General features: G+C 39.3%; 1 protein-coding gene across 1 annotated transcript in view; it reads right to left on the bottom strand.

Annotated features, from left to right (window-relative positions):
* gpc3 (glypican 3) overlaps window positions 1-14,114 on the bottom strand; it is a 217,337-nt gene that overhangs the window by 70,452 nt on the left and 132,771 nt on the right. The window contains exon 5 of the mRNA XM_017707063.2: window positions 5,233-5,358. Within this exon, the coding sequence (XP_017562552.1) occupies window positions 5,233-5,358 (126 nt within the window). The remainder of the gene's footprint in view (window positions 1-5,232; window positions 5,359-14,114) is intronic.

Here is a 14,114-nt window from a genome sequence, read left to right on the forward strand (position 1 = left end):
GCATTTTGAATGAGGCACAATACATAGCAGCCAATCAGAACAAAGTTAATTTGCATATATTAATCTTAAAGGCATAGTAAACAGTGTTTAATTCTAAGGGGTAGAGAAAAGTTGAAAATAGTCATGTAAAAATGAATTAGGGCAGTTTTTGGTACATGTAGTAATGTAGGATATGTAGTGGTGTAGGATTTGGTTTTTCCATCTTGTGTGACTGAATGGGGCTTTGCATGTTCTCGTGTATGTGTGGGTTTCTTCCAGGTTCTCCGGTTTCCTCCCAAAGTCAGGCTGATTGGACATGACAATGAACATTTCCCCTGGGTGTGAGTGTGTGAGTGACTGTCTGTGTCTGTCTGTCTGTCTGCCCTGCGATGGACTGGCGACCTGTCCAGGGTGTATCCTGCCTTCCACCCGATGACCGCTGGGGATAGGCTCCAGCACCCCCGCGCAACCCTGACGGAGAAGCGGCTTCGAAAAAGGATGGAATCTAGATAAGTTCTAGATATTACCAGGTAAGTGTGAAATACAAACTCCAAAGTTCTAGATTATTATTTTGGCCACCATGATGGTAAGTTCTAAGATAGTTTACCTAAATTACACTGAAATGCCAAACAGGTTCTAGATATTAACGTAGCAACTTTTTGTACGCACTTTGCACCTAACCAACCTGGTTAATATCTAGGACTCAGGGGGCTGTAAGTGCGTTTCCAGTTAAACAACTGGGTTAACAGCTATAACAGGTTACATGTTTTCTTTACAGTCTTTAGCTATTTTTGATAACCCAATTGTTATGTTAATTGGAGAGGACTGTGCTGTTGTTTATATATGTTGTTTTTTTTAGATGATCAGCCTCTCTATCAGCAGTAGGAACCCTGGCCATGCAGGAGCCCAATCAACCACAGTGTAGTGAGACTTAAAGAATGTCAGGTGATGCAAATGTGTACATAGTTTGATGCACTAAATGATTCAGGTAGAATCCAATGTCATGTTTGTAGTGTTTTTACATTACAAGTTTTCTTTTTCCACCTGCCATAGTGAAAGTAGAGGCTACTTAATTGTCTATTATTAATCAGTAATGATGTTCAGGAAACACCAGACCTTTTTCTAACAGCCTTTCCTCCCTATAGTGGAGGGAAGTTTACATCTCTCATGTACTCATCTCTATTTTTAACATGAGTTACAGATCAGAAAAATAATAAAGGACAAACCAATAAGATTTGAATGCTTATTATTCACTGCCCTGCAATGGACTACCGACCTGCTTCTGTGTATCTCCTGCCTTCTGCCCAGTGACCACTACAATAGGCTCCAGTGCCCTCCCGTGACCCAGAAGGATAAGCAGCTTAGAAAACGCGTGCTTGTGTGTGTACTTATTATATATAAAAATATGAATAGAAATGTATATTTTAAAAACACTGGTTGAACTGTGCTCTTGGGAGTGATGGAATACCATACTATACCTTTGGGATGAGTTGAAGTGCTGTTTGTGATGCAGAGTCACACTAATACCATGCAGGCTAAATGCAATCAATCTCACAGCAATGTTCCAACATCTTTTGTAAGGCATTCCCAGCAGAGCAGACTGTGATTACAACACAGACAGGGAAACTCCCTATTAATACATTAATTTTTAGAAGAAATGCTGGATGAGCAGGTGTCAACAAGCTGCTTGATATGTAGGGAGTTAATATCTATATAAGTTATGGATATACAGGGTACAAACTCTTGAATAACTTTTACATCTTTTAAATACAGGATGTGGTTCACAAACCTTTTTTAGTTTTGTTTCTGTATCTTACCTGCAGTCATTAAGCTATCATGTTTTCAGCCTTAAAAATAGCTACTACACATTCAACACAGCTTGAAACATTTAATTTTTTTATTTAAAAACTAAACTCATTGTAAATCCAAATTGGAGCAAATTATTGTTTTCAAAATAGTTTTACTGTGGGACCACAGTTTGTTAATTCAGTAGAGTGGTCCATAAGCAGCATATGCTAGTTGTGATATGGCCCGTTTCTCCCTCTCCTATTTCTTGTCCTAATTACCTCCAGAGGGTTTGAGTGGCCTCTGCCACTGCTCTGACTGTCCCCTGAGGCTAACGGCTTATCAGGCTGCTGTGACTGGGCTGGTGTCTGCTCCATACCTCCACACTGAGAATATAGAACACCTGAATGAGCAGCTCAACCAAATAATGCTGACACATACAAACAAACAGTCAAGCACAATAGTGTCATACAGACTGTGCTGGACTGCCAGGTATATCAGAATGAGGACACATTCAAGGACCCAATGAGGATGCATACAAATGTAGACAAATACACTCCAGGCAAAGCTTTAAAGTTGTTACTAATGACAGAAGACACTGAATCCCTAGCTACATGGAACAAACATACACATAACAACAGCAGGATCCTCATGGCCTGTCCATGCAATGTGCAAATATTAAGATGAGATGAGATCCTGTTCTACTTAAAGCTTATATAATAATGCACTGATGCTGGAATGGCCTGCATTACCCTGGCTCAGATTGAAAGCAGGACAAAGTTATGGTACAACGAGGCACAGGGACACGGGGCAAAGTGAAATATAGCAAACTTCAAATTGGGTTCCACGGTGTGCGTGGAGAGCCAGGCAGAGGCGTGAACGCGATCGAAGGAGCAATTAAGCGAGTGGAGGGAAGCAACAGCGCCACTGACATTAATAACCCTTCACGCAGCCCAAGCCCAGATTTACGCCCCGACGCCTGTCAGGTGTGGGCTGGAGTGTGCCGAGCTCATCACTTCTCAACAAACACAACCTTCAGCTCACCTAGCTACACTCTCTCTGCCTCAGGCAAGCATGCCACAGCTTCATTCAGCTGCTTCTAATATAAACACTACCTCAGTACTGGATTACAAACATATCTATATAATCTCTTTCTTCAGGACTTTATGGCATGGCAAATATTCTTGGCAGCAATGTGGTAGGATAAATATATAACATTCTGCCCTACTTAACAAATAGTATTTCAACTTGAGACCAGGGATGGATACTGGGCAGAAGCCCAGAGGCCCCTAGGGGGACCACTAGGGGGCCCTAGACCTCCAGATTTTCTTGATTTATAATAGATTGGTCATTTTGCTAGTTTATTGCTAATAAAGATTTTTTGCCATGCGTCTTGCACATAGTGAAAATACATGCTGAAATCAAAAGGGGGAAGATCCAGTACTTAACCATACATCAAATGGGAGGTACTTACATTTGGGTTTCTTTGGGAAAAATACATTTAACCCATTAAAATCCTGAGGGATTCCTTATTACTGAGGGCTGTTATTCAGTAACAATGCAGACCTCAATGTAAACTGGCTAAGTTATTCTTAAGTTATAGAATTGTGCAATAAAACTTTAGGCCCTGGCCATTTAATGAATTTTTGAGTTTAATGAATGTATATATATATATATATATATATATATATATATGAACATTCAGTATGAGATTGTTATATTGGTTGAATTTCTTACACTTTTTAGATACCTACATGTCAGGGGCTGCTGTAAGTAAGTCCGTCCATGTTTAAGAGAGTTGACACAAACTGGTTTGAAAGGCATTTTATTTTAGATGCCGGGTCAGCACAACCTCTACCCACACTTTTTGACTCTTTACTAGATCACAATACTCTATCCACTGAGAATATTACAGCATACTAGGAGCAAGAATTAGGGATACAGATTCATTTCTCATTCTGGGAGGATACACTAGAGGGTATACACATGTGCTCAGCAAATTTAAGGCACCATCTAATATAGTTTAAATTGTTGTATAGGCTACACCATGCAATATCTAAGCTGCACAAAATCTTACCCCAGCTGTCTCCCACACATGACAAATGTCAAGCTGAGGTGGCAATACTTTTTGATAGCTACATCCTCTGAACCAAATGAACACAATTTTGGGTGGATGTTTGCAAGACTTTCTCAGAAATCTTGGCTAAAGTACTGCACCATGACTGTTGATAGTGCTTGGAAGAGCTGTCCAATCTTAAGAGATCCCAGTAATAATTGCTATCTGATATGATTATCATAGCAAAAAAACTTATGCTAAGATCCTGGACGACAAATTCCCCATCTGTAAACGTGTGGCTTAATGAAATAACTGGCTCTTAGACTTTAAGAAAAGTTGCTAAACATTAAATTAACAGATGGCATTGCCCTGTATCACGACTGTGAATTGACTTAGGTGGAGGTCCCTTGGCAGGGAGGGGGTTTGCAAGGGGCTGTCTCCATGTGAGCTTTTTGCTTCTTACAAAAAACTATTTATAATGTTGTTATGATCATGTGTTGTTTGGTAGGTTTTGAAAAATGGTAAAAAGAAGAAATACCTTATATCTTATATTACCTTAGAAATACTGTAATCTGTTTATCATAACCCCCTTAACAAACAAATTATAAAACAGATAAAAAATATACAATATCTTGCTGATATACATACAACAACTTCATTTCACTAGGACTCAAAAATGGCCTTCAAATCTACCTTTAATTTAACTCTGGACAGTTTTTAGCAACCTCAGAATGAACGGTTATCGAGGGCAGCAGCTTCGCTGGAATGAAAATATAGCTCAGTCCTCACTTCCCACAGCTGAGTTCCCACACTATGGAGTTGTTCTCAGGTAATAATACATGCAGCTAGTATTCCATGTGCTTATTTCTAAAAATAACAAAAAAATGTGGACAAAAAAATAAACAACCAGAAACATGAACTCATGCTGCCATGGCATAAGTGCCCAACATTGCAGTCGGTGTGAAACTCACACACTTGTGAGCAGGGGCCCTGAGGAGGTTCGTGCCCAGGTGGCCCAGGATTTATTAATCCATCCCTGCATGAGTCATGGTGAATACGCAATGCATGAATGTATGCACCATATCGCTGCTGTTGGGAGAAAACCTGATATGTCCAAAATGGTAACTTTACAGGAGAAGGAAAACACCTACTGTAGTTTTAATGGAAGTCAATGGAACCAGACGTCTTTCCAAGTCATTTTGGGCCGATTCTTTTGGTCCATTCATCATGAAATTTACATACAATGTAAAGAACAACAGGTCGTTTGAAATTGAAACTGAACAATGACAAAAATGGAGATACGAGGTTCTCTTCCGACAGCAGCGATACGTTAATATGCCTTGAAGAAATGAACGTAAAACCAAGCTGGGATGAAAACTTTATTGATCATAACATCGCTCTTGTTTACTCACTTGTCTGTCATCTCTTGCCCATTCCAGCAGAGGGAGCTGTTGAGTGCTGCTGGTTCTCGGTTGCACAGAGCCTCTCCAAGCCCACCGTAAAAAAGACTGAAGCTCTTCAGACTCTGGATAAACTCTCTGAAAATAATAAAATAAGACATACAGAAAAGTCAAAAACGCTGTCTGGAGTGATGGTGTAATATATATATATATATATATATATATATATATATATATAAGCAAAATTATCAAAACCCATGCAAATTAGCAAAATGCCAGGAGAGAAAAGGAAGAAAGTAAAAGCAGAGAATAAAAAAGGCAAACAACTGAGCAAAGGAGCTCAAGAGGAGGGAAAAGCCTGTGAAATCAGATCAACTCTGTTTCATCTCATTTCCTTTCAGAGTAAGTTGATTTGTGGTGTTTTGATGGCTAATTGACATTGAGGCTCAGACTGCACAGCCTGCTGCGCCAGCCCAGCCTCACTCATCTGTTCATCAGCAAGAGGGAGATTGGAAACACACAGGATGGAGGGGTGCAGCAGGCGGCTCAATGTCACTGTCATGGCAGGAGACAAAGCCAGTGTTAATGAGTCCCTCTCTGTCACCATTGACCCATACATAAACACGCGCACACACACACACACACACACACACACACACACACACACACACACACACACACACAGTGTGTGCACACATACAGAAACTGACATAAAACATTAGGGATTCACTGAATATGAATTTCTAAGGCCACCAACTCCAATTCAGATTTCAAGCGTGACTGATGGACAATTTTTGGCTGATTTTTATTTGCCTTCTAAAAATACCCAAAGTTCCCACTGTATGAGCTAAATGAACACAAGGAACACATTATCACATTTTCAGTACTTTCTATTAGCCAAGGTCTGAGTAAAAATTATCCTATTTTCTCTTTAATAGGTCAGACTGGCCTTTTTAACTTGAATGAAAAATGAGCTGCCTATTTAAGTAACACAAATCAAATAACTTCCTTGCTTTTTTAATCAAAAGTAAGAGGGAATCAGCTATTTAACAAAATGAGCCATGTATGATTATGCAATAGTATTTTGGTACAGGTGTAGCAGCAGCATTCAAATATAGCACTGGTGCTTATCTGGCTCACATTATTTATGCCACAACATTGCAACACAGATCAGACCAAATCGAAATAATAAACTGCTGATTGCATGTTTGGAACAAAAAGTTTATGCATCCGTAATATATACACTCACACATGTATGGGTACATACATATGGAAACTGACATACCCACACACTCAAACACTACATATTCATAAATCACAGATAATCTTTCAGTTATTTCATTTCAAAACATCATACAAAAAAAGTTATTAATTTTTAGGTATTAAAGAATATCAGGAAACATTTTAACGATACTTCACAAAAACCTCCAACACGGGTATAATTTAAAATCTATCAGTGTTTAATTTGACCACTCTACTCTGCACTCTGCTGCCACTTTGAGGAGTCACTTTAATTTCATTCCCCTTCAGAGAGACACCAACACTCACACAAGCAAACACCCAAACACACCTCAGCTGCCCTTTCTTTCTCATGAGCATCCAAATAGGTTAAAACTATATAACTCTATGGCTCTAAAGGATGTATAGCTGAAAAGAAGCCACTGCTGGGAAAAGCAAAGAGACCATAAGAAGACAATTTGCTCTAGAACAAGCAAACTGGACAGATGAGTTGAGATCTTTGGAAAGGACAGAAGGCACTATGTATGCCAGTGAACCAATGAAAGACCATGAACCATGTCTAAAACCACCAGTAAAGCATGCTGGAGGATCAGTGTAAGCTTGGTTATATATAACAGCATCCAGAATTGGTGATTTGTTTTTTGATTGAAGACATAATTAATACTGAAAAGTACAAACAAATCTCAATACTTCATGCAACACACTTTAGACAATGTTTGATTGGGGTGAAATTCAATCTAAAGCAAGATAATGTCCCTAAGCACAGGAGATGAGGAGATGCTGGTGTTTTTAACAGTGGACTGACCACCTCAGAGCTCAGTCCTCAACATCACTGAATGTGTTTGGGAATACTTAGAGCATAAAAATAAATACATGAAATGGTGGCCACCATACTTTTTCCTATCTTTACTGCGCTTTTAAAACAACCACATCTTCGGCAAAATATTGTTCTGCTCTAACTGTAATCTTACGAACTAAAATAAATAATACCTTTAATCTATTTACATCTTTCTTATGAATGCTGCATTCTTGTGCAAAAGAAATATCCATATGAATACCATAAAAATGTCTTTGCAACATCAGAATGTTCATGTTTTCCTTGTGGTTATTTGGCCCCCACAACCAGAGAAGTAATAACACAATCACACATACACAAACACTCCCACCCACACCCACTCAGCTGGTCTAGTCCGGGGAGCATCACTCATGCCATCATTAAGTGGACAGCCCTGTGTGAGCTGAAAGCAAGCCCTATGGAAAGGTCAATGAAGGTTAAGGGCAGAAGCAGAGGACAGGGCTGACAGTAAAGCTGGTTAGAGAGCGCCGAGAGTTTCTGGAGTGCTGCACTGGAGAGTCATCTATTACAGCATGACAGTCAGCTCTCAAGGCTGCCCTCCTAACAGACAGCAGCAGATTGTTTGAGTTGTACAAATGGCACAAATGCACTGTGAGTGGGTCCAATCATTATTCAGTCATTAGATGCTATATTGACTTACTGTCATTTTTCCCTCCACAAGTGGAGTAGAACATGGCTGGGGAACAAAAGAGGGCTCCACCAGCATAAACTGTAGCAGCATTATGTATACTTGAAGCATTTGTATCTGAAGTAGCCAAGCGTTGAGAATTGTAGTGTGTGTGAAATCCTTCTGGACAGGTAATCTGATTTTTGAAGGGTACAGCAAAAGTCAGAGATCTTGTTTCAGTAATTTAATTTCCAGCCAACATGGCCATTAAATACAAGTTATTTATTCATCAGTGTCAGAAAAAAGCAGAAAATGTATTTAACAGACAATTATCCAGAAGCCTCAACAACTATCACAACTATCAACAAATGTCACATTTACTGTACTGAGAGTGTCTATCCTTTGCCTGTAATATCTTCTTTTTTGTCCAATCTTTTTCTCAATAACGGCTTCTTAACAGCTACACATCCTTTCAGACTGTGAAATTGTCTTGTGAATAGTGCTGAATTGTCTTCTCCTAGTGGAAGAACAGCCAGAAACACGTGGATTTTTTTCAGATCTGAAGCAAAAGTGGAACTTAATATTCTCTCAAAGATGAAAGCTTTAAGTACTGTTAGTTTCTGTGTATCTTTAAAAAAAATGTCAGCTTCACTTATTTTCTCCTTGCTTATGAAAGCTGATTATCTACCTGCCTGAGAAACATCTTCTAAAAAATGAATGACTTGTTTTCAATGGTCATTTTGCCTGGAAATGAATAAATAAAGGGCAGACTTGGACTTTTGCACAGCACTGTACATCAAGGCAGGGACTTTATGCCTAAGACACTTACAAACATAAGACCCTTTCTACGTATGGTCTGAACTCTGACCGTGTTAAGTGATGTGAAGACTGTGATGTGATGTGAAGTTTACAGTTTACAGTGTTAACACATTTTCATGATTTTCCGCCAACTGTTATCTATAGATTTAATGATGATTTGCTATAAACTGGCATTGAAAAAAATTATCTTGCTTTTTTTGTTGAGAGGTTTTTAAAATTACTTTTTTTCTGCCAGACTAAATTGGGTGTAGATTAGCCAAAGTACCAGTCAGAGTTATCAGTATGTATGCACCAACTACTCACTTTCCTCTCCCTCACATGAAGTGATTCCTCTCCTGCTGCCCTCAGTCCCAGCCAAAACTCGCAGCTAGAAGTTTATTTAAGCCTATTTGAAATTTTTAACAGTGCTTATTACTACTCCGTTGCTTGTAATGTAGCTAGATGCTGCTTCCTAAGTGTATTAGCCACCTGTTGCAGGATCCTACAATAAGATTATTTATCATTTACGAAAGAGAAGATAAATAACTAGCGGGCCATTTTAACCGTAGCAATAAAATGATACAATAGCTTAGTAACATGTTAGCTACCCCATCTGTGGTGTTTGAGACTGTAGCATTTAGCTAATCTAAAGAGAGCTTAGTTAGCAGGCCAAATGTACCAAACATCATAATACAGGCTTGGTCCCAGCTAACTGATGCTAAACTGACACCTGATTTGCCCCTCTTTCTATCAGTGACATCTACTGGTGAGCTCTCACACCACCAATCTGTGAGCTCTTGTAAAATATTGTGGCACCACGCTTAGTTGGACGGCATTTATTTCTTAAAACTGTAAGTAAAGATTTTCAGTTGCATTTTCAAGTATTAATATTTTCATTATGTTATGTGAATGCTGGAGAAGTTTGGGTAAGTACTGTGTTTGGGAGTATTAGCTACCATCATCCAGGTTGGGGTCCTGACTCTTAACCCCCAGAATTATGTTGCAGGATGCAGACATGCTAGATGGTTAAGGAGTATATCTCCTCTCTCTGGAAGTTAAAGCGATTTCCCTCTCTTCAGTTCCGGCTGCTGAGGCCGTTCTAAACACAGCTGTTATGGACATGAACTCGAGTTGCCTATGTCTTATCAGTTCTTCAACTTCTTCAGAAGTGACAGTACAAGTAGTGAAACATTACTGCTGATGTTACTGTAATTTGGCACAACCTTACAACCTGCTTGGGGAGGCACTTGGTGCTGATATAGAAGAAATGGTGGTGCTTACTGATGAGCATTGGTAGCAGTGGCCCGTGATATCTTGGCTTTGGATGTGTTCCTAAAGGTGGTAAGGCCAGTAAGACTTCAGTCGTGGCTGGCCATGCCAATTTGACTGGAGGAGGCTTTACAGTGGGCAGAAGAAATGGAGGCAATATTGTGAGAGTTTGCTAGTTGCAGCCAGGTTAGTACAGCGGTGGGCAGACAGTAGCGACAACAAGGAAGAAGAGGCCATCAGGTCAGTTTCCAGGGCAGCTGGAGCACTTGAAGGCCTATAGTCATGCCTTGGTAAAACAGCAGCAGGCAGGAGTCGAAGAGGGTACAGCCGCCGTGGCTTCTCCCACTACCAGACAACTCAGGTGACTGGAGCATACCCAACAGGACACCTCAGTCATGTGCTGTCAGCTCTGGGGATCGAACCGACAACCTTCCGGTCATGAGGCTGGTTCCCTAACCTCCAGCCCATGACTGCCCCAGTTCTGCTATGCAAGTGGTCCTGGTAGCCAACAAAAGTGAGACTACAAACAATAAAAGGTGCAAACTGCCCACATGGATGGTAAGCAATGTGTGACACTCAAGACTGAGTGTAGACGTTGCCCCACCATATAGCTGAGGTGGGTGATGTTTGCATTATGGGGTTTGATTTCGTAGCAGCCCTGATTACGTCAAAATAACTACTGGGCCCTGGGCTGTTGGTGGACAGGTTCCATTTGATATGGTCACGTCAACGCTGATGACAGGGCAGATACATAGGTATGGAAAACTTTCCACTAGTAAGCAGAGGATGGAAGCGGTCCATCAATTGGCAATTAGCACCTGGTCCAGATGAGGTTCTGGCAAAAGTCAAACTATGTCCTGTGGGTCAAGGGCATGGAGTTTAGCCAGGGGAGAAAGCCTGGGTGATTATTCCACACTCCCAAGTTGGACAGTGAATGGATAAGTCAATTCATCAAGGTGGAAAGCTCCCAAACATGGTGTATCGGGTGTGCACCATAACCCAGTGTTACATAGTGTTGAACCAGGACCATCTGGCTGTGTATCTGGAGGATCAGGATGAGCTCCCTAATCCTCAGAGCCCTCTAAATTGATGCCCCCAGGGCCCAACCAGTGCTCCCCAGTCACCAGAATGCTGCCAACACTCCTCAACAGGTTTAGAATCTGCTTAATGCCGGCAGCCTGGGAGGATCACAACACCTTGATAGCATAAGCGGAGAACCTACAAGCTGTGCATCACTCATGAAGATTTCAAAACCTTCAACACTTCATCAGAAGTTGAGGAACATATCACTGGAATAGAGAAGTGACTCAGAAGAGCAGCAGATGAGTAACATATTTCTAAGTATCTTGTTCAATTGCAGCTAGAACTTTGAGCAATTCACGCTTGGAAAACACATTTAAGTTATGAATATGGTTAAGATGCTGTGTTTTATTGATTTCAATTTTCTACATCACTAATGAGCTTTTTAGTTTACATGATACTTTGTTGCCTTTCTTAAAGCTTTTTGTGTGTGAGACGATTTTATGAGTGAAGGTTAGCGGTAGAGTGGCTCCTCATTGGAAGACCAACCTAGAGCATTTCTGTACAATTATGACTGTACACTCATTTCTCAATTGGGCAGATCAACAAGTATCAATTCTGCTCACGCACAGAGTAGGAAAAGATTACAGGACTTCTCGGAAGAGCTAAATCTATGTGATCCTTGGAGGAGAACATACACTGATAGAACTCACTACTCTCACTACTCATCATCAGCAAAGTCTTATTCCTCAGCAGACTATTTCTAGGTTTTAAACCATTTCTTTTCTCTAATTCATGACTGTCTTTTTGAATTCTGACATCAAGACTTGATTTTGAATTGTAATTTATGACAATAGCCCAGTTTTAAAAATGATTAAATGAACTTATAGATAGTGATTACACTAAAAATGGCTTCACAGTTTAGAGTTCATGATGCTTACTGGAACTAACACCAATTTAATTCTTTTCCACCCATCTGAAAGAAAGTTATAAGGTGGGTACCGTTCAAGGTCAATAAAAGAGGGCAAATCATTAGTTACACTAGTTCACAAACTAACAAAACTTAGATTGAAACTGCGTTCTTTAGAAAATAAAATTAACGAGTTTTAATAAGACATGCATAAAGACAAATCAATCATCGTCATCAAGAACTGCTCTCTCTTTGGGCTCAATACAATTTCTCTTTTGAAGGCTGAAAATAGTCTTATACATCTTAAACAGACATTTTATGAGCAAGACAATAAGTCAGTCAAACTGCTAGATTGGCAGGTTAAAAACCTTGAATCAGGCAGAGCAATCAATAATACTCAAGCAGATTTTGGGAAAATATTAACTAGAGAGATAAATGAACCTTTTGCAGTATTTTTTAATCTTCGTATAAATCAGAATCTTGAGGGTCTTGGAGAAGCAAAGTACATTTTTAGGCAGCCTTCCTGTCTTTTAGATTAAGCCAAAATTTATGAAATTCATCTTTAGATAAAAAGGACAATTCAAACAATTTTTCTTTCAAAGATAAGTTAGCTGGTCCCTTAAAAGAAATGTATATAGTGCCCGTAAAAACATACTACGTCCTTCCTCCCTGATCACATGATATTATTCCAAAACTAGGAAAACCTCCTAATAAATGTAAAACATTTTTGCTTAAAACAAATGTAAAAATTATTGATCGAATTTTTGTATCAAGACTAGAAGTACGTCTTCAGTCTCTTATTAAAGTTGACCAAAATGGTTTGGTACACAATAGACATGTGTTCTGTAATATTAGATGAGTCTTGAATATTATTTATGAAAAGGAGTGAGTCATAGGTACTTGTATCTTATCTCTGGATGCAGATAAAACATTTGACAGTTACAAGTTTGATGAACTGTCTTGTTTTGAGTAGTGACTTGTCAGTGGGTTGAGCTACTGTATTGTGAACCAAAAGCTGAGGTTGTCACAAATAATTAAATCTCGAAACCTTGTAGTGTTTTTTTTTCAAATATTCAAATATTGTGGGAATTAGTATATTTGAAAAACCGCTTCCCACCAACACCAAACTAGTAATTACTCAGATGCAAGACATCATTATTAGATATACACATTACTTATCTCAGTCTATACTTGCACCCCTTCAATTTTTTCTTATATGGAAAAGCTCTTTAACACATTTATTTGGAACAATTGACAGCCAAGGCTTTGTTTGTCATTGCATTATCTTCCATACAATAGAGGTGGCCTAAAACTTCTATACTATTTCTAGGCAGCCCAACTGAGGTCAGCTTTCTTTTGATTCTGCACTTCACTCTATCATGTGTTCAGATGGAGGTGAGTGCTAGTGGAGAACTGGATCTCAGCACTTATATGTACTCTGACTCCTTAAAGGCACTAAAGTAAAAGACATCCAACCCATTTGTTATAAACACTGTTAAGGTCTGGCAGGAATTTCACATTATGCTTGGAGAGATGCCTGCGATATCCTAGTTTTCCCTAGTTCAGAGAAATGCAATATTTACTTCTGGTAAATCTGATTCTGGATTCAAAATGTGGGCACAGATGGGTTTATGAAAAGTGTCAGACCTCTAAGTTGATAGAACACTGATATCTTTTGAAGGTCTTAGAGAAAAAAAAATGCATTTCAAAGACTGACCTTTTCAGATATTTGCAAGTGTGTAGTTTTGTAAGTTCTAAAATCACACTCCACATAATGGCTACCTTTAAGTACTATTGAAGAAACAGCAGTAAATCATGCAGCAAGATCTCTAGGTAGATATTATGAGTGGAGCGCTATTTGCACTCAGGCACAAACCTTGTCAGTTAGTACACAATATATACACTTATTTAACACCTAGAATCCTGAACAAGTTTAATCTCAATGTTCAAAACATTTGCACAAAACATAATAGATAAAAGGGGACCCTACTGCATTATATTTGGGAGTGTGAATTTATGCAAAGATTTTGGAATGATGTAATGAGCACTGTTTCCAAAATTATTGGTAAGGCAGTTCCAGTATGCCTCAAGCTTTGTATTTTGGGTCTTAGCCCAAAAACATTGTAATTAGAAACCACAAATCCAAACTTAAAAATACAAAGCATTGCCATGCATTGGAAGAATGTAACCTGCAG

The sequence above is a fragment of the Pygocentrus nattereri genome, chromosome 8 (genome assembly GCF_015220715.1).
Source record: "Pygocentrus nattereri isolate fPygNat1 chromosome 8, fPygNat1.pri, whole genome shotgun sequence".
NCBI classification, from domain to species: domain Eukaryota; kingdom Metazoa; phylum Chordata; class Actinopteri; order Characiformes; family Serrasalmidae; genus Pygocentrus; species Pygocentrus nattereri.